Source organism: Rhinatrema bivittatum, chromosome 14 (genome assembly GCF_901001135.1).
Source record: "Rhinatrema bivittatum chromosome 14, aRhiBiv1.1, whole genome shotgun sequence".
Lineage (NCBI taxonomy): Eukaryota > Metazoa > Chordata > Amphibia > Gymnophiona > Rhinatrematidae > Rhinatrema > Rhinatrema bivittatum.
This window is the reverse complement of record NC_042628.1, coordinates 48,562,225-48,582,176: the sequence shown is the minus strand read 5'-3', so window position 1 is coordinate 48,582,176 and position 19,952 is coordinate 48,562,225. Positions and strand designations below refer to the sequence as shown.

Here is a 19,952-nt window from a genome sequence, read left to right as displayed (position 1 = left end):
TAGGAAACCGCCGAGCTCGGACTCCCTCCCCCTCCCCCTGCTAACTCACGGGCACAGAATCCTGATGCAAGATGCCCCCCCCGGGATGGCCTGCACAGTGTGCACCTGACACCACATTACTTCTCCTGGATCTACCAATCTTCCATATACTTGTGACAGTGGATTGACTGCAGTTGGAGAAAGGATGCGGGCTTGATGGACCTTGGTCTGACCCAGTATGCCCGTTCTTATATTCATCTGTATACAGTGTCAGAGTCATGCTGTGCGATAGATGGTGAGGAGGGATGCAAGTATCCTTTGTGTATAGTTTATGTGTACCTGCAGCACATTCACATGCTGTACCACAGAAGCGTGCAGGTCTCCCCTGTCTCTGTGCATAGTATGTTTTGGCAGTTTCAGAGTCCCTCAGCATCATACCATGTTATATCACAGATTTCCCCTCTTGGTGTATGAACAGAATCCAACTAAAGATAGGCTTATTTGGGAACGATTTATATAATTTGGGGATGCAGGATGGGTTTGTGGTATTTAATAAATATAAATGTAAATTAAGTGGATTATTTTTAAATTCATTTTTGAGAGTGAGGTAGTTCAGAGCTCTGCCCCTAGCTATTAATGCTTATAATATTTGCATATATTTGTATTTTTGTTGTATCGTTGTTATAATGTGTGATGTATCAGGTTTCTGATGTATTTTCTGATATATATTGCTACTTATTGTGTTTTGTAAGCTGCTTTGGGTTATGGGAGGTGGTATGAAAATATGACATAGCACAACATCGAGAGAGGGGGAGAGCCCGGCACTACCACACTGTGCCGCTTGGGGAAGGGTTGCAGGTCTTCCCCTCTCCCTGGCTGTGAGGGGGGTCTCTGAGCCCGGCACTACCACACCGTGCCGCAGGGGGCACCGCTGCCTGTGCCCGGCTCCCCTTCCTGTTTCCCGGCCGTAGGCGGCAGTGAGGCGCGCTCACGTACGGTGCATGTGTGCGCCCGTACAGAGGAGCAAGCAGCAGCAGCCGCCACCACCGCCGCCGTCATGGGGGCAGAGCCGCGCGGCCTTTGTTATTGCGAGAGTCTGCGGCCTTCCCCCTCCGGCTGAGCTGCATGGGTCGGGCCGGGCAGGCGCGCGGTGAACGATCCGGAGCAGGTAAGAGGCCGGGGCGCGGGAGGCGCCAGGGGAGAGCGGCGGCGGCGGCGGACTCTGCAGGGGAAGCGAGGAAAGGGGGAAGGCAGGGCCCGGAGCCGGCTGCGAGAGGGAGGCTGGGATTGGGCGCCAGACTCAGGCTGGGGAGAGGGCCTGGGGCTGCAAGAGCAGTTCTGACAGCCCCGTGCTTGCCCGTCACTGGGATGAGGCTTAGTGTATGCGGTCATAGGAACGCACGGGATGCTAGGAGGGGGGAAGGTGCGAGGCTGAGGGGCCAGGGTTGGGCATGATGTGCTCTGGGGGGAGGGATGGTGTCATTGAATGTGGGGGGTTTTGGGGAGAGAAACCTATTGTCAGATATGGGGGTTCCAGAAAAAAAAAGGGGGGGGGGGGTGTCTGGTGTCTGGTGTCAGGTATGAGGTATCCTGGAAGGGGGTTGTCCCCTGCCAAGCACAAGATATCCTAGGGTGGGAGGAACGAGAGAGCTTCGTGTTAGGTATGGGGTACCGGTCTCTGGGGAGGGGGGTTTGTCTGATGCACACGGTGTTGGGCACAGGATGTCTCAGGAGGGGAGTCACGGAACAGACTCAGAGTACTCTGGGGCATATAGGTCAGTGCTGTGCTCAGAGTGCACATGAGAGAGATGGTGCGTAGTCAGGCCCTGCATTCAGACTGGTTTGACTGGGCTTTCCAGCGAATTTTGCAAACTGTAGTTTTTATAGGACTGTTTGACCCTGCAAGTCTGTATTTTAAAATAGGGGCGAGCTCTAGTGTCTTGTGTTGTAAACATGCGGAATTTAATTATTTAAAATGTTCTAAATACTTCCTTCCTATTCAAAAAGAACATTCAAAGCAATTAACAAACGTATTGGGCCATCTGAGCAATAACGCAGAACCAGCAATACAAAACACAACATAAAGAATCATCACAAGGTCTTAGCACTGATTGCGCCATTCCCTTGAAAGTATACCACAGCGGACCTGTTTAGTTCCAATATATTGTCATGGCCTGAAATTCAATGGTGAGAAAACACTTTCAACAGTTGCTTCACTGAGTCTGATTTCCATGCATATTGAATATACTGTACATTAATTTATTTCCACAACTGCTTTTAATATTTCCTTTGAACACGTTAAATAACTGTACAAAGAATTTAAGAAGTAGTGTGACTGTAGATTTCTTTCTGTGCTATGTATCATAAAATTCCTTATTTGTCTTTGAAAATGTACCATAGAATATTATGGATATTGGATTTATTAAATGGTTAAACAGTAGCTGAATCACATTGCTTGGAACCTGTAACCCTAAATATCCCCTGACCGTTCCTGTGGCAAAGAAATTCCAGTCACTTGTGCAAAATTAAAAACAAAATTCTCTATTCTTGAAAGCAAATATTCACATAGCAGCTGAAGGTGATTGAAGTGGAAGGCTTTTCATGGGTTTGGAAGCTTTCGGTGTCTTACAGCAGCAGATCAGAAGAGCCAGCTCAGTTTAAGTGTTTGGAAGTGTTACATGGCAAGCCTATGTGCTAATGATTCCATTTCCCTAAGTGAAAATATGCACAGTGTCTAATTAGATAAGGCCCACAAACTGCTTTCCCCCCCCCCTGAAAGTAACTCTTCAAGCTGGCATTCTCAGTTGTTTTCAATAGGTGATCCCATCTTAGTACTGTTGCAGTACATACAATTACAGGACTCCACAGGTGAAACGTGTTACGTCAGATTGCCTACACGATTTCATTTGTGTTCTGCTTTGTCAGCACATTCTTTGGTACTTATGAAGGCCTTTATAGTCTCCGCATTAGCATTTCATCAACACAGTCGGGTGGAAACAGGTAGAAAGCGTGCATGAGATTTGTTACTCCCTTTTGGTTCCATTCGCAAAACAACACCGGTGTCGGGTATCATGGAAAGCACCTTGGATAATACAAGGAGCAATTTTGTTTGCTCATATTTCAGTTTTCAGCTACAAAGAGAATTGGCAACCTGAATGCTTGATTACTCCGTGTGCTGGTTTCTAACTGTTGTAACTATTGCTGCCTCTGTGGCAGGTGGTACCTGCCAGTTCATCTTCTGCTGGAAACTGATTTCACAAGCGAGGTGCCCAGAACCCTGCCTTTTTTTCAGGTTCTTGGGTCCTTGAATTTAATTCCCCTAAGGGAAGGGATTTAGATTTTCAAAACAGATGTATGTCGATTTTTTTTTTTTTTTTTTAAGAAATGTTTTTTTTCCATATTTTGCTAATCTCTGATTAGCCTTTGTGAAACATGCAACAACTTTCTCAGTATCGGGGATGAGAGTTTTTATGTCTCAAAAATTTCCTGCTGATCTTTTGGGCTTCCGGCTCAGCTGGAACTGCAGTTGAGATCTGGTACCATGAACCTTCATTCACAGCTTCCTGGGTTTTACCATTGCACAGTGACTAGGATTCCCTGTCCCCTTTCTCCCGGGGCTGTGAGTACTACTTCTGCAGTATCCCTAACCCGAGCTGGCCCGGGGTGCAGAATCCTGGCCTGGGAGTTGAAACCAGGTCCTCTGCCTAGCAATGCACAGCACTGCTACAGAGCCACCGGGCTGGTGCAGGCATTTGTGTTATGTGTCCAGATTTTCAGCTTAATATTCTGGCCAGCAAGCAAAGCCCTCATCTGTAATAGATGAGGGCTTTGGGGCATGGGGGAACTTGCTGTTGCGGGGGTTACTACCCTTAGCCAAAAAGCCTTGATACTGTTAATGTACCTCCATCATTGCTCTCTGCTTCAGCGGAAGGGGGAAAGGGGAATGGGATTCAGACAGCAACCAATGAAGGCCCCATTTATAACGGTTTGGGGAAACAAATAAGCATGGGGGTAACTTACTGGTGCAGTGGTTACTACCCATCTCCAATAAACCTACATGCTGTTAAAGCAACTCCATCGTTGCTCTCTGCTTCAGCAGCAGGGGTAACAGGGAATTGGATTCAGACGGTAACCAACGAGGGTCCTAACGTTTACGGTTTGGGAAACTGATAAGTATGGGGATAACCTGCACGGCAGATACTACCATAAGCTTTCTGGGCAGACTGGATGGACCATTTGGTCCTTTTCCGCCGTCTTGTCTATGTTTCTGTGTTTAGTGTTGATTTCTACAGGAACCTGTATTGATGTTTATGAAGTTAATCTTTGGATTTCCACAGACCCTGCACATACTTTATATAACCTCTCACATATTTGCCTTACACCGTAACTACTGGCCAGCGGGCTATAGGAGCTCCTCTCTAGGTGCTTCTGCCCAGCAACACATTTTAATATACACATTATTTGAGGCCAGATCTTAAACACATATGGGTTTTTCCCAAATTCAGCATTTGTATATTTAAAACATTTGCGGATTAGGAATTTGAAAGTAAAGCGTGACATTTCATTCTTTCTCTTTTGTTGCAATAATTGCTTGCAAGTTAATTTGGTATTTAGGTTATACTGTCTACCTGCCATGAATAAACATCCTTTGTGCATGTGAAGTCTTTCTGTACAGTTCCAGCATGTAGAAAATATTCAGGCACATTGAGTGGCTTGCGTGTACCGTCAGAATGGTGGGGATGGGAGAAATGGGATCGGTGCCCTGCTCAAAAGACCACAGATAAAAGGGTTCTGAAAAATGAAGTCAGAGTGTTGGCAGATTGCTTGTCATGCCTGTAGAAATTTAATTCGTTCTGGAATTTATGGTGTGATCTGAAATGCCAAGGCACTGTGCATTTTTGCTTTGAGTCTTGGATGTTCTTCCCATGAGGTAAACAGTGTTCATGCTTTTAACTTTGAGATGCAGAGCCATTCATACTCCCGTCTCCCTGATGGAACTGTTTTTTTTTTTTTTCTGTTTCCGCAGGAGGAGCCGGTTCTCGGTGGTGGTGCGGGCCCTGCTGTACGGATCGTGGGGCTGTGTCTGTCTTGTGGTTGGGCAAGAGCACATTGCAGAAATGAGCGTCCAGGGCTCGGGTTTCCCCTTGGACCTGGGAGGAAGTTTCACAGAGGATGCTCCGAGGCCTCCGGTCCCTGGTGAGGAAGGCGACCTCGTTTCAACGGATCAGAGGCCAGTTTTCTACAGTTACTACTCTGGGAAAAGTGAGGTGATCAAAAATGAACCTTCCACGGCGACTCCCAGAAGGCCAGACCTGGATTTGGGGTATGAGCCTGAGGGAAGTGCTTCACCAACCCCCCCCTATTTGAAGTGGGCAGAGTCGTTGCACTCCTTGTTGGATGACCAGGACGGGATTAACCTGTTCAGGGCTTTCCTGAAGCAGGAAGAATGTGCGGATCTGCTGGACTTCTGGTTTGCCTGCAGTGGTTTCAGGAAACTGGAACCTTGTGATGCGAATGAGGAAAAGAGGCTCAAGCTGGCAAAAGCCATCTTCAAAAAGTATATCCTCGACAATAATGGGATTGTGTCCCGGCAAATCAAAGCAGCCACAAAATGCTTCATAAGGGATTGTGTCATGAAACAACAGATCGATCCCGCCATGTTTGACCAGGCCCAAACTGAAATCCAGTCCATGATGGAGGAGAACACCTACCCTGTGTTCCTCAAGTCAGATATTTATTTGGAATATACAAGAACGGGTGGGGAGAGTCCCAAGGTCTCCAGCGATCAGAGCTCAAGCTCTGAGACAGGGAAAGGGCTCTATTTACCCACTGTCAACGAGGACGAGGAGTGGAGATGCGAGCGAGATATGGAGAAGGATATAGAGTCTGTCCCCGCCAACAAGCTGACGCAGAAGCTGCTTCTAGAAACTGCAAATCAGCGTGCCACTAGCAACAGGCGGTATAGTGAGGGCAGAGAGTTCAGGTAAGATCTTGCAGCAGTCGCCTATGGTTAGGGCTGGAAATGCCTGTGATCAAGGTTACCATGGTTATGCGCTCTTTGACCAAGAGCATCCTAACAGGACCCAGCAGCAGTGGGAACCCAGATGCTCAGAAGGGGGTGAATCTGTTTCATGGATAGGAAGTCCTTACCGCATGATGGGTTTATCTGTTACAGTTTTTGCATAGTTTTATACACATAGCAGCTACATCAGTGGAGCAGAGAACTAAGCTGCAAATTGAGGCAGGTAGTAATCAAGTCGACATAGTGATTGAAGGTGTTACAGAATGCTTAGGTGCTAAAACCCCCCCCCCCCCAAAAAATCCGAAAGGATTCCAAATAACTGAAAATGGCTTGGACCTTGTAAATGTCTTTCTGAGCTTTTCCATGCCCATCAAATGTCAACAGATCCTGAACCAGTAGTGATTGAAGGTGTTACAGAATGCTCAGATGCTTAGGTGCTAAACCCCCCCCCCCCCCCCCCAAAAAAAAATCCGAAAGGATTCCAAATAACTGAAAATGGCTTGGACCTTGTAAATGTCTTTCTGAGCTTTTCCATGCCCATCAAATGTCAACAGATCCTGAACCAGTCAAAAACTAGCAGAGGGCTGAGAATCTTCCACTTCCTTTTGATGGCTAGTCTTGGCAATTAGAAGGTGGTGAGTAAGCATAACCCTCAGGTTAGGGGCAGGAGGAAGGAGAGACTTTGTCTGGATTAAAGTAATCTCACAAGCTTCAGCGGGAACCATTATTTCAGTATTGTCCTTTTATAAAAGTTCACCTTCGTCTGAAATGGCTTCATCAGTAAACAGGTGAATAAAATGTGAAGCAAGGAAGCCAAACATTTATACCAAGGGGCACCCTCTAAAGCTGAGGAGCAATAGATTTCGCCACCTTCGGAGGAAGGGATTTTTTACTCAGGGTGAGGAGGTTATGGGATGTTTTCGGAACAGTGATTGGGACGTTGGCTCAGGATAGCCAGGCTTTACAGTGTTTCCTGAAACATAGGTAGTTCTTGATGGCTCTTATGTCTACGTAATTAATTCATTTAAACACACTTCTATATCGCATGCTCCTAAGATCACAGCGATTTACAATATATGATTAAAAACATACATAATTTAGGTAGCAAAACAAGTTTACATACCTATTAAAGTCCTTTGCACCTTCCCTTCCTTCTGTTCCTTTGGGTTCAGATGTGTGGTGTGGAACCAAGAAAGTTGGGAACAGTTATTTATTCTGTCAAATAGTACTGGCACTAGGGCCCATTCCATGAAACTAACTGGGTACAGATTTCAGGACTGGAAAAATCCCAGGAGCTAAGTCAGCTGGGCACCTAAAATAAAATAATACATAAAGAAAAGAAAAGAAGCAAAATATAAAAAAAAAACTTAGCAAAGTAGACAAAATAAAGATGAGCAAAAAAAAAAATATATATAAGGAAACTAGGAACAACAACAGAGCAAAAATGTAAGAAGAAATGTCCCTGCTTCTTAAAAATCTTTGACTGGTAGTTAAGTTATCTAAACCCGCAGATTTAAAATAAATTTAAGAAAGCATTTTTTTTTTCGGTCAGCACCCAAGTAAGCTGTAGAGTTTGTTGCCAGAAAGTGTGATCAAGGTTAGTAATATAGTTGAATTTAAAAAAGGGTTGCCCAATATTCTGGAGCAGGGGTTCTCAATTCAGTCCTCGGGACACAACTAACCAGATTTTCGGGACATCCACTGTGAACATGCATACGTTATTTTGCATACAGTGGAGACAGTGCATGCAGATGTATCTTGTGGATATCCTGGAAACCAGAGCTGTTTACTGTTCTCAAGGACTGGAGTTGCTTACCCTGCATTAAAAAGTATTAGCCAGATAGACTCGGGGAATCTCTTTCTCTTACTTCTGGGAATGAGCACCAAGTTATGGACTTCCAAGTGAGACTATTTTGGCCACTGTTGGAGGCAGGATGCTGGGCTCTATGGACAATTGGCCTGGCCCATCATGGCACTTATGTTCTTATATAGAAACTTCTACAGTAGACTGACAAGTGTGATTGATGATATAGAGCCTGAATCGCTAACCTTTTTTTCCACAGAGAAAAAGTGAATTCCTGGAGTGCAGCAAACAGGCCAGGTGTTCAGGATATCCACAGTGAATATGTATAATGTATATTTTCATGCCCTGCCTCCATTGGATGCAAATCTGTCTCCTGAATTGATACGAAAACCCTGTGTCCTGAGTTGCCCCAGCAATGGTATGGCCTGTGCCCACGCCACTTGTACTTGCAGGCATCTGTGTATGCTGGCACTTTTGAAACTGTTCTCTCAAATCCCACTAGTTCAGAATTTCAGAAGTACCAAAGTTGTGGGTGACCTCTAGGAAGGTACAAAATTTGTGAATGAATTGTATGGCATTTCTTGAGTGAGATGACAGTCAATAAACCAGAAACCTTCCAATGAATTTAAACAAACGTTTCTATGAAATAAGTTTGATCTTCATAATAGGCATCCTCGTACGGTTCTTTGACCTCATTACACTGCCTTATATTTAATCATCGGTCAATGATGGTAATAATATCTCTTTTGTTATTTTTGTATATGCTTTTTATCCAAATACCAAACTCCCAGTGTGATCAAAAGTTAAAACTTAGCTTAAGATTTGACGCCGTGAGTTCTCTTTAAATTTTATATGATGCCAAAAGAGCCTAACATGGGTCCATCTTTCGAACGAAATTCATTCTTTTTCAAGGGTGTAGTCAGTGTCTACAAAACATGATAACAAAATATGATATCATACAAAAGTTCTTTGGCAAACTTACTTCTCCAAATTTGTTCCACGTTTAAAAATATTTAGTTATATCTCTCAAAGAGGTGCTCACTGTTGGCATGTTCGTCTCACATTTACCTTGGCGTTATAGTAAACATTTTTCCGGTCAACTTACCGGAAGTCTTAATTAGATGTTTTAAAGGCATAGTCATGTCAATCATTATGACATCATTGGATCAATCCCATTTCCAAAAACTCAGTTATTAAACATTCTTAAAGTAACGAATACCACTCTATAGCAACATTCAGTCCTGCAGGGTGAACTGTGTTTAACTTATGTATCCACTGTTGCTCTTTATAATTTAAATGGGTTTGGGGATTCCCGCCTCGCGGATTTTGTTGTACTAGTTCTATGACTCTCCATTTCAGTTCTCGAAACTCATGGGATTGCTCGATACAATGGGAGACCATTGGTGCTTGTAATTTTTTCGTCATTAAGCAGCTGCGATGCTCTGTCAGTCGTGTTCTAATTGTTCTTTTGGTTCTCCCAATGTATAATAATGGACAGGGACATTGAATCAAATATATCACATTCGAAGAGAGACAGTCTGTATGATTGAACGCACGATGCGTATTATCTTTTGGCAAGATCTTCAACGCATACAATGTACATTTTTGAAACTTTTTTTTTTTGTCCTTGTAATGCTTTCTATATACTATCTGCAATGCATATAATCTCATAGTACAATGTATATAGTTCTCAACACAACTTAAATGTAGTTTTATTGTTTGTTTTTGCTCCTCGCCTGTTTTATCTCAAACGCATCCTCTGCGTAGTTTAATGTTTTACTGTTAACCGATGTGATATCACTGATGAATGTCAGTATATAAAAAACAATAAATAAATAAATAAATAAGAACACAACTGACAGAGCATCGCAGCTGCATAATGATGCAAAAATTACAAGCACCAATGGTCTCCCATTGTATTGAGCAATCCCATGAGTTTCGAGAACTGAAATGGAGAGTCATAGAACTAGTACAGCAAAATCTGCGAGGCAGGAATCCCCAAACCCATTTAAATTATAAAGAGCAACAGTGGATACATAGGTTAAACACAGTTCACCCTGCAGGACTGAATGTTGCTGTAGAGTGGTATTCGTTACTTTAAGAATGTTTAATAACTGAGTTTTTGGAAATGGGATTAATCCAATGACGTCATAATGATTGACATGACTATGCCTTTAAAACATCTGATTAAGACTTCTGGTAAGTTGACCGGAAAAATGTTTACTATAACGCCAAGGTAAATGTGAGATGAACATGCCAACAGTGAGTACCTCTTTGAGAGATATAACAAAATATTTTTAAACGTGGAACAAATTTGGAGAAGTAAGTTTGCCAAAGAACTTTTGTATGATATCGTATTTTGTTATCATGTTTCGTAGACGCTGACTACGCCCTTGAAAAAGAATGAATTTCATTAGAAACGTGGACCCATGTCAGGCTCTTTTGGCATCATATAAAATTTAAAGAGAACTAATGGCGTCAAATCTTAAGCTAAGTTTTAACTTTTGATCACACTGGAAATTTGGTATTTGGATAAAAAGCATATATAAAAATAAAAAAGATATTATTATCATCATTGACTGATGATTAAATATAAGGCAGTGTAATAAGGTCAAAGAACCGTACGAGGATGCCTATTATGAAGGTCAAACTTATTTCATAAAAGCGTCTGTTTAAATTCATTGGGAGGTTTCTGGTTTATTGACTGTCATCTTTGATAAATACCACAACCTTATAATTCCAATTAAAAATAGGCACACGTGGTAATTAGATTTCTTGAATGAGACCATTAAAAATTGCAGTTTTTCAAGTTGAATATTTTAATGGATTCAAGTAATAGGAGGTAGACGTGGAGTGTCATACAGAGGCCATTCTGTGCTCTGTATAAAGTCTGACCTGGGGTGAATTATTCAGTCATGTCAAGTAAGCCAAACCCTTCCAACCTCCACCGCACAGTGTCCTTCTGAAAAGATTAGTGGCTCTTAGTGGCCTAAGCCGTACTGGCGACCCAAAGTCATCCCTGAGGTAGATAAGGGTAATTATTTAGTGATGATATATCCAGACATCATTTGTTTTAATAATATAAGATTACCCCCCCCCCCCCCCTGTGTGAATGCAATATGGTTTTACCTTGTCACCCTATATTTGGACTGTGAGTGGCCTGTTCCTCTCTTGAACAGTCCTGGTTGCAGTAGTAGATTGCACAGTTTCCCCTCTGCCACCATTTAAGTGGGGTTTGCTCCTTTGAATGAAGCCCACCTATTCTTGCTGTGGCCTTGGCCTTCTTAAGCCAAGTTCTGCCTGTGTTCACAGAGATGAACGGTGGCATCAAAAGGGGTAAAGTAATGCTGACGCCACCTATCTGGCTGTTGTCCCGGCATAAATTAATTTTGAAAGCCTGGGGTGGACTTGTTCCTGTTTGTACCATGATGTACATTCTAAAGATCCTAAGCCAGGTCCAGCTGGGAGTACTTGATCACTGCCTGAATATTTTCCATTTTCTACTATGAAGGATACGCAAGTTGCTAAAGGTTTCCTCCTCGGAGACTGCATCCTCTGAACTTCTGCATTAATAGGAGAATGTATTCTCCTCTTGTTGATCACACACTGTACCTGTGCCTGGAGGACTATAGCGTGTGATTCCTTTTGTTTGTGTCTGGATAATAAATTCAGCATGTGCTTGCCATACTCCTATATGTTATGTCTGGATCAGTTAGGAACAGGACAACACAAGTTCTTTTGATTATGTAACCCTTTTAAATGCAACCCCACACCCAGGCCTGGAAAAAAATCCCAGGAGCCAGGTCACCTGGGTGCCTAAAGTTTGGCGCTTGGTACTTAAAATTCAAAAAAGCAAAAAATAAAAATAAAGGGAAAGAAGCAAAAACATTAAATAAAAATCAAGATCATAATAATAATAATAAAAAAAAAAAGCCAAGCAAAATAGCAACAACAACTAAACAATGCAAAAAAGTGAGAAAAAAGTCAGGAAAATATTTTCCTTGGCTCCTAAAAATGTTTGGTGCCTACATGTTTTTTTCTAAATCCTATTTCCATTCCTGCTGCCTCCTGGTCCATTCTACATCTACACAGTCAATTTGATGTTTCTTTCTCGGCCTCCTTTAAATACAGTTACCTCTCTAGAGAGTGTATACATGAGGAATACGGGCTAAACTGGGTTTAGCTTCCAGCAGCTGCCTATGTGTTGGACTTAGAGGGAGAATGGAAAAGCAGGATATATCAGATTGTGATTTAGAAAACACACAAGTTAGTGAACTAAAGCGGCGTACTTAAACTTTCAGTGGTAGATGAAAAATCAAATATGATTTCATGTATAAATCCAAACTCATCCTAGTATTTCACTATCGCTGAACATTAAGTATGCTGCTTTAACAGTTGGATAGAATATAGAAATAAATACGTCCTCTTGTCCTGCTTAACCAGTCTCCATTAATAGGATTTGCCCCACCTACCAGCAGATGGAGGCAGAGTGCAAGTCTCCTCTCTGACGAAACTTCCTATGTAGGCTGGTAGAGCACAGAAGGAGTCAATAATCTCTGCCTCTAGTAGATGGTAGGAGGAGGCTGGTCAGCTGGAGACAAGGAAGAATGGCTTCGGGGAAAAACCTTCGTTAAGGTTGATTTCCCCTAGGAAAGCCAGGGCCGAGTTGGAGATCTTCAGGACAACAGTCCTCTCCCAAGGCAATCAGGAACTGGGTCTGCCTGGATTCCCTGCCAGAAAGGAGCAGCATTTTATTTTATTTTTTAAAGAAAGGAGGAAAAGCTACAGCTACGTTAGCGGAGGTCCAGGAGAGAAAAGGTGTTAAATCCATGGTCCTGGCCTGAACCACCCCAGGACCATCGCATCAGACGAGATATGGAGAGGGGAGGCAGTGCGGCTTGAGTGGGGCTCGGCACGTGCCGAGCGTTGCAGGTTCTTTCTGAAAGAACTACAACAGCATGGAGGGGGGGAGGTGGGCCCGGCCCCATGGATCAGCAGGGAAACACGGCAGAGAAGCGCTCTAGGCACTCATGGAAAAGCAGGAGTTATGGTACTTCAGTCGGCGCAAGACCCTCAGGAAGGAGAAGAATTCTCCTCAGAGGTTGCCAGATGGAGAGGCCCAGCTGGCCTGGAGCAGGGCGCCAGCAGGGAGTGTAGGAGTCTCATCAGATAAGAGGCCTACCAGAGCTTTTTTCCTGGGGGCCCTGCAGGAAGGCAGAGGGGAAGAATCCTCAGAGGAGGAAAAGAATCCTCATTGGTGGAAGGTGAGGGCGACACTAAGGGCCAGCAGGAGAATCCCGCAGTGAGGCTATTTAGAGCAGAGAAGCTCGTGGCACTAATAATGGAGGGCTCTCGGGTTCTGAATCCAAATGAAGGGCCCCCTTAGGCTGGTCAAGTGTAAAGGAAAACCTATTTTCACAGGTATCAGGAAACCCGTGTGAGCCTTTCCGATCCACTTGGCGATATAGGAAATGACAGAGAAATGGGAATTCTGCAGTCAAAGTTGAGAAACAGGAGGATGATGCAGAAACTGTATGAGGTGGAACGGCAGGATAAGGATAGTTGCTGCAGCTACCTAAAGTGGATGCCGCGGTATTGACAGTAGCAAAAAAAAAAAGATCCCAGTAGAGAGGAGAGAGGTGGCATTAAAGGACCTCCAGGACAGGAAGGTGGAAACATTTTTAAATAACCTTTCAGTTGTCTACATTAGCCCTATGGGCAGTGATATGTGGGGGCTATGTAGCCAGGGCATTGGTAAGATGGACACAGCAAAGTTTTCTGGAGTCAAGACAAAGTGGTGTTGCAAGGGAAGAGTCTGGATTCAGCCCCTTTGGAGTCAGCAGCAACCTTCATTGCAGATACATTGCATAATCTAATTAGGATAGCAGGCTGTCACAGAGGTTATGGCCGGGTGCATGCTATGGCTAAAGAACTGGGTGGCTGACTCAGCCCCATTTAAAGGGAGGCTGTTATTCAGAGAAGAATTAGATTGGTGAAGGACCTGGGGGGCACAAAGCCACAAAGACTATCGGAAAATAAAAAGCGGAGGTACACACGATGGGGGCCTATGAGACTGGCTGAGGGATGGTAGGCCATGCAAGTTAGGCAGGAGTCAAAGTTCACAAACAATTAAGCCCCCAGGTCAAAGAAAGCCATTTTGTTAGACTAAGCCGGGCCTGAGAGGGGAACACCAAGGTCCCTCTTGCCAATAAAGACCCACAATGATGGTTTGCATGCCCTATCCTTAGCGGTGCCAGCAGGAGGCAGATTACAAAAATACTACGGGGAGTGGGCCAGTATCACAGGGAACCAGTGGGTTCTCAATGTCATACGAAGAAATTCCCAATAAGGGAGGTCTTTCTGTCGTCACCTTGCAAGGCAGGCAAAAGGAAGGCAGTCCCAAGAGACATTAGACAGGTTGATCCAGGTGTAATTAATTATTCCTGTACCATGGGAAGAAAGAGGAAGAGGAGTATACTCAGCCTATTTCATAGTTCCCAAGAAAGAAGAAACCTTCCGACCAGTGTTGGACTTGAAGACGGTGAACCAGGCGCTGAGAATACCACACTTTTGCATGGAATCGTTGGCAACGGTCAGGTTGGCAATAAGAAGAGGCAAATTCTTATCCTCTTTAGGTCTTTCCAAAGCTTATTTCTACATCCCCATCAGGGAAGATTTTCAATGCTTTCTGCTCTTTGAGATAGGTCAGCATTATCAGTTCAAGGTGCTGCCCTTTGGTCTGCGACAGCACCGAGGACATTTATAAAGGTAATGGTAGTGGTGGCAGTCTTCCTTTGCAAGGAGGGTATCAAGATGCATCCGTATCTGGCTAATAATGGCCAATTCATTACAGGAAGGTTACCAGTCAATGGAGAGGGTAATCCAGGTACTAGAAAGGCTGGGTAGGATAGTGAACAGAGCCAAAAGCCAGGGGCATCCCTCCCAGACACTAGTGTATTTTGGGGCACAGTTCAATGCGAAGACGGGAAGGCTGTATTTGACAAAAGAAAGAGCAGACAAGCTTCAGCAGCAAACAAGGAAGCTGTTTTCAAAAACAAGCAAGAATGAGAGTGAACAGCTCCAAGATATGACGAGCCTTGAGGCATCCATATAATCCGCCCTGAAGCAGCTATAATGGTGAAATGCTGGCCAGGCAGCTAAGCACAAGTATTTAAAAATTCTGAGCACACATCAAAAGTCTTTAATATTTAAATTGGATTCAAACAAAAAAAAAAAAAAATCAATATAAAGATTTTTTCAAATAATAAAGTTTTGGGAGGTATGGAGGTTTTTGACCCAAGATTGAACTAGCCAAAGCATGTTTATATGTTTACAAAAAAAACAGTTCATGCAAGGTTCTGAGGTCTTTTCCTTGTTTTGAAACATAATTCAGTTGCATGGGTGTGTTTAAGATATATAAAAAATAACCAATAAAAGAATATATTTTTTTTGATTGGTGGGTTCACTTTTGCATTCACTTGCCTACACTAGAAATGGTGCAGCCAGAGGTGAAGACAGGCCTCAAGGTAGCCAATCAAGTCCTTCTGAAACAGTTCCTGGACAGGTGGAACCGGCGCATGTGGAATTGGTTTTCTCCCCGGAGAAAGCATTGCCAGTGGTGGACACCTTCCATCAGGCTTAACTGATGCCAGAATTAGTGCGGAGGCTAGTAAGACAACTTGCCAGGCTTCTGATCATGGCAGTGAGAATTCAGGTCCCCCAACAACAGGACAGCTGTGGTCTCATGGCCACAGCCCCCGGTTTCTCCAACTTGTTTTAATTGTGGAAAGAGAGGCCACTTGACGCTATGAAAGGATCCAGCCTATGGTGGTCAGTGACCCAACCAGCACCGAAGGTTAAAGTGCCCACTAGCAAAGGACAACCTCCCAAGGGAGGGTGTTCACCAGTTTGGAAGTTACCTGCCCAAACAAGTAACAAAATCAATGTTTTCCCCTTTTGCTTGCATTGTGCTGCGTAGCATAAGGAGGAACATTGTCCATATGATAAGGAAGAGAATGAGGGATCCTTTGTACGAAGCATGGAAGTAAAAGGAGGCAGGGCTTCCAGGCAAGCTTCTACTGTAAGACAGACCATACTGACGAGGACTGCCTATAGCTTGAGGTTCTAGAATGGGAGAGCAAGCTGGTGAAGCAGCGCAAGGAACAGCACAGTCAAACGAAGGAAGGGAACAACGAGCTCTTTGTAAGAATGGTTGAAATCAAAGCGAGGCAAGTACTGTAGGCATGCTCACATTGTGGAGCGAAATAGCACGTTATCAAGGACTGTCCCCAACGTGAGAATGAATCGTGGGAGCGTACTTTTGTAAAATTGCAAAGCTTTAACTTGGAGAATGCTCTACGTGCAAGACTTTTGAACTTTGTGATCCCAGTTGACGTGGACTAGTGTCCCACGCAAGCCTTGATAGATTCAGGGTGCGGCAAGACACTCATTAAAGAGGAGTTAGCTCGGAGACTGCATGTCAACTTTGAGAAGGAAGTGGTAGGAATTAGATTCAGACAGTAAACAAAAAGGACATTGAATTTTGCGGTCAGGGAAAACGAATAAGCATAGGGGTAACTTGCTGATGCGGCTGTTACTACCCTTAACCAATAAGCCAGGAACTCTTGATGCAACTCCAACATTGCTCTCTGTTTCAATGGCAGGAGGTTAAAGGGGAATTGGACTAAAACAGCAACCAACAAGGGCCCTGACGTTGACAGTCTGGGAAATGGATAAGTATGGGGGTGACTTACATGGCGCAGCAGAAACTACCATAAGATTGCTGGGCAGTCTGGATGGACTGTTGGTCCTTTTCTGCCGTCACTTCTGTGTTTCTATATGGGGATCAGCAAAAATGCCCCACCTGCCAGGTGGTACTGACTATGGCAAGGCAAGCCAGGGTAGAGGTGGGAGTGCTTCCCAGGGGTTCTAGGATGCAATTATCCCCACTTTAAGACTCTTTGGACCTGACCTATGGCTGGATTCTCCAGTGTTGAAGGAAGTGAAACGGGGGGGGGGGGGGGGCATACAAAGGTGGAATAGTGGACAACGCGTGAACTGACACCCCAGGTTGGGTCAGGAAGGGGAAACCCAAGAAGGCTAGAAATCTCCAGCATAGGACAGGGAAGGAAAATAGCAATTGTCTGTTTTCCCCAAAGTATACACCTAGTAAGAGCAAGTGCTCAACCTGAGAGGTTTGAGTGGAGGGGGGAGGATATGTGAAGGGGTATACAGGAGAAAACCCCAGAATGCCTTAAAAGACCAGTTCCAGAGATCTGGCCTGGTCCGCCTTAAACCCAATACAGCAGGGAATCCTGGTCCTGGGCAGAGGTCCAAGGGGAAGGTATATAACTAGCTAGATCCAGGAGAGAACAGGAGACCCCAGGGAAGAGGAGGAAGCCTAGAGAACTACGAAGGATAGCAGAACTGCTTTTTGTTTTGTTTCTTGCCATTAATAAAAAGTTTTGCCAGAGTCCAGCCTGAGTCTGTTCTCTGTCTGCCCCAAGACCATTCACGTTGTCACAAGGGGGAAAAATCGCAGTTAGTTGTGATTGATGGGTTGGAGCACTGTTTCCAAATAATGACCAGTTCCTATTGGGCTAGAAGCCAAAAGAACCAGGAGAAAATATTGGGCCAAAAGTACAACAGCTAAACAGAAAAAGAAAAGGTCCACAGATCCACAGCCCTCTGGCCTGTCTCTTGGCTATAGTTTTTCTTATCTCTTTGTGCAGCATTGACCTTGGTTATCTGATCAAAATTCAGTTTTGGTTTGTCAGTGTTTATGATCCCCCGCCTCCCCGGGTGAAGCCTGTTATAAGCAGGGAGGTGCAGTCCTTGGCATGTTGGCAACATCTGTAATTATGTGAGCGACCTTGTATGCACAATCAGCACAGGGTGAGCAGTTCAGGCAGGCAAACCTGTGAGCCCTTTTGCTTCTGTATAAGACGTTACCAGTAGCATGCATTAACTTGTTATAAGTTGTGTGCGATTTTCATATTTGTAAGAGTTTTGCAGACTAGTTTTATTTGTAAAAACTTTTTTTTTTTTTAATAAGAGTCTCGTGTAAGATTTTCCACCGTGGCCCACAGTGGGATGGGGTCCAGCTATGTTTCACTCTGTGCACCCTTGATTTAGAGGTTGTACTGGTACTATCATGGAAACATGGCGTGCATGTTTTAGTAGCTGCAGAACTGTAGCAGAGTGCTCACATGCTGCATATTCTTTACTCGGATCTTCCCCTGGGATATTGGACCCTTCTGAGCTGAGTACATACGTGCAATTAAGTTTTATTGATCTCTCATAAAACCTCTCCCAGGTGCCTTTACTTGTCCTGCAGTAAATTCCAAGTTGCTGATTACACCTGGAGCTTTGATGTGTGCAGAAGGGCAGCAGTACACCAGGATTTTCCTTTTTATGCAGGGCGCCAGTTGCTGCAGTGGCTGTGATCCGTCCCTAAATGGGCACATGTAAAAAAAATGGTGCCATTGGCTTGTAAGCTCCACAGGAAAGGAGCAAGCAGACAGACGTCACCATTCTGTCTGGAGGTGGCTCCTCTGCAGAACCCCAGGATTGCAGCGGAATGGGTGGGGGTGGGGGTAGAGGGTTGTATTTAGAGCCTGTGCAGGGGCTGTGTGTATATGTGTTTGGAGGACTGGAGGGAAGCTTGCACTGCTGTTGCCTGTTCCTGGGTCGGGGTAGGGTGTGGGAGGGAATCTTGTACTCCTGCTGTACACGCTGGACCTGTTGTCCTCTAGAAACCTTCATTATTATCAAAGTCACTGGCAAGAAAGACATCACCTCATGCATTAGATACAAAAGTACAGAGCAGGGCATGATCTTTCCGCTCCAGCTGATCCAGCAAAAAAAAAAAAATGAGCACTTGCTAGACTACTAAATGTAAAATTGGGAAATTCCCAGGAAGTATTGGGCCATTTCTTAAGATTTGCTTACATTGATATTCAGATACACATGATAGTACCGCAAACTGCCATACAGACATAAACGTGCCGTTCATGCAGGCATCACCCAAAAGAAAAAATGAAGAAACCAGAAGGCACCCTCCTCTTAAGTGTCATTTAACTGCAAGTAAGGAGGATTAGATTATAACTGATTTCTAGCATTATCCTGTGTCCCCATCTTTTGAGATCACAGGGAGGAAGAAAGGGACCTGTATAATATTCCTGAAAGCTCATGTCCTGTCACATGTTCTTTTATTAGTTCCATAAACAGAGATGGAACATTCCCAAGAGCCAGGGCACTCGGCCACCTAAAATTTGGAGCCTGCCGCCTCTTTAGCCGGTCTGGGCAAAGAAGACGTTTCTGTGGCTGGACTGGGACTCAAGGGGGCTGGAGCCACTGTGGAAGGCTTGGGTCCAAAGGTACTGGAGGTGCTGTAGCAGGCCCAGGTCAAGAAGGAACCTTCATGTCTGGCCCACGCCTGAAGGAAGCTGCTGTGGCATGGGTGCCTACAATTTGAGATCTGCTAACCTAATGTTGTCCCAGGCCCAGTGAATTGGGAGTAAAATTTTATGCAGAAAAATGTGTGCACCACTGCATGCTAACGTGCATACAGCTTGAGTGCACCTTGTTATATCGGGGCCTGAGTGAGGTATAATGCAGAAAGCACAGGGGACCAAGTGTATGGCAGCAGGTCCAGTGGCATCAGCACCCCAAGGCATGCAAGAGTCATACACAGAAGAATGAATACATGGGCCGATGCAATATCGGGCGCTCAGGTCAGCGCACAGCTAAATGCGTGGTTGGACACGTGTTTTGGACATGCTAGACATCCGATGCAACACTGGGGCTGGCGCATCCAAATCAGAACGTATCTAATAGCGCTCATCACATGGAAATTCCACGTAGACGAGGCTATGAGCTGTTACCCCGCAATTCCAAGACTTCCTGTGCGGCCAATGCGCCCATTGTAATGCGGCAAATTTGACGACGGCCCGGGAGCTGGCGTTAAGGCATGCCGTGCTCAAGGGCTCAACCAAAAAAACAAAAAACTTGCTTTCTGTGGTTCCTCCTATTGGTATGGTCGCAATACAAAGTAGGAAGAATCACAGAAAGAGGCATTGTGCAAAAAAATAAAAAGTCTTGGGCGGGGGGGGGGGGGGCGGGGAGGAAGAAATTCTGGGAGCCCAA

The 19,952-nt window shown here is 44.6% G+C and overlaps 1 protein-coding gene across 1 annotated transcript in view; it reads left to right on the top strand.

Annotated features, from left to right (window-relative positions):
- The first annotated feature begins 897 nt into the window (after positions 1-897).
- AXIN1 (axin 1) overlaps positions 898-19,952 on the top strand; it is an 89,062-nt gene continuing 70,007 nt past the window's right edge. Inside the window, 2 exon segments of the mRNA XM_029576653.1 lie at positions 898-1,147; positions 5,006-5,962. Of these exon segments, the coding sequence (XP_029432513.1) occupies positions 5,097-5,962 (866 nt within the window). The 5' untranslated portion in view covers positions 898-1,147; positions 5,006-5,096.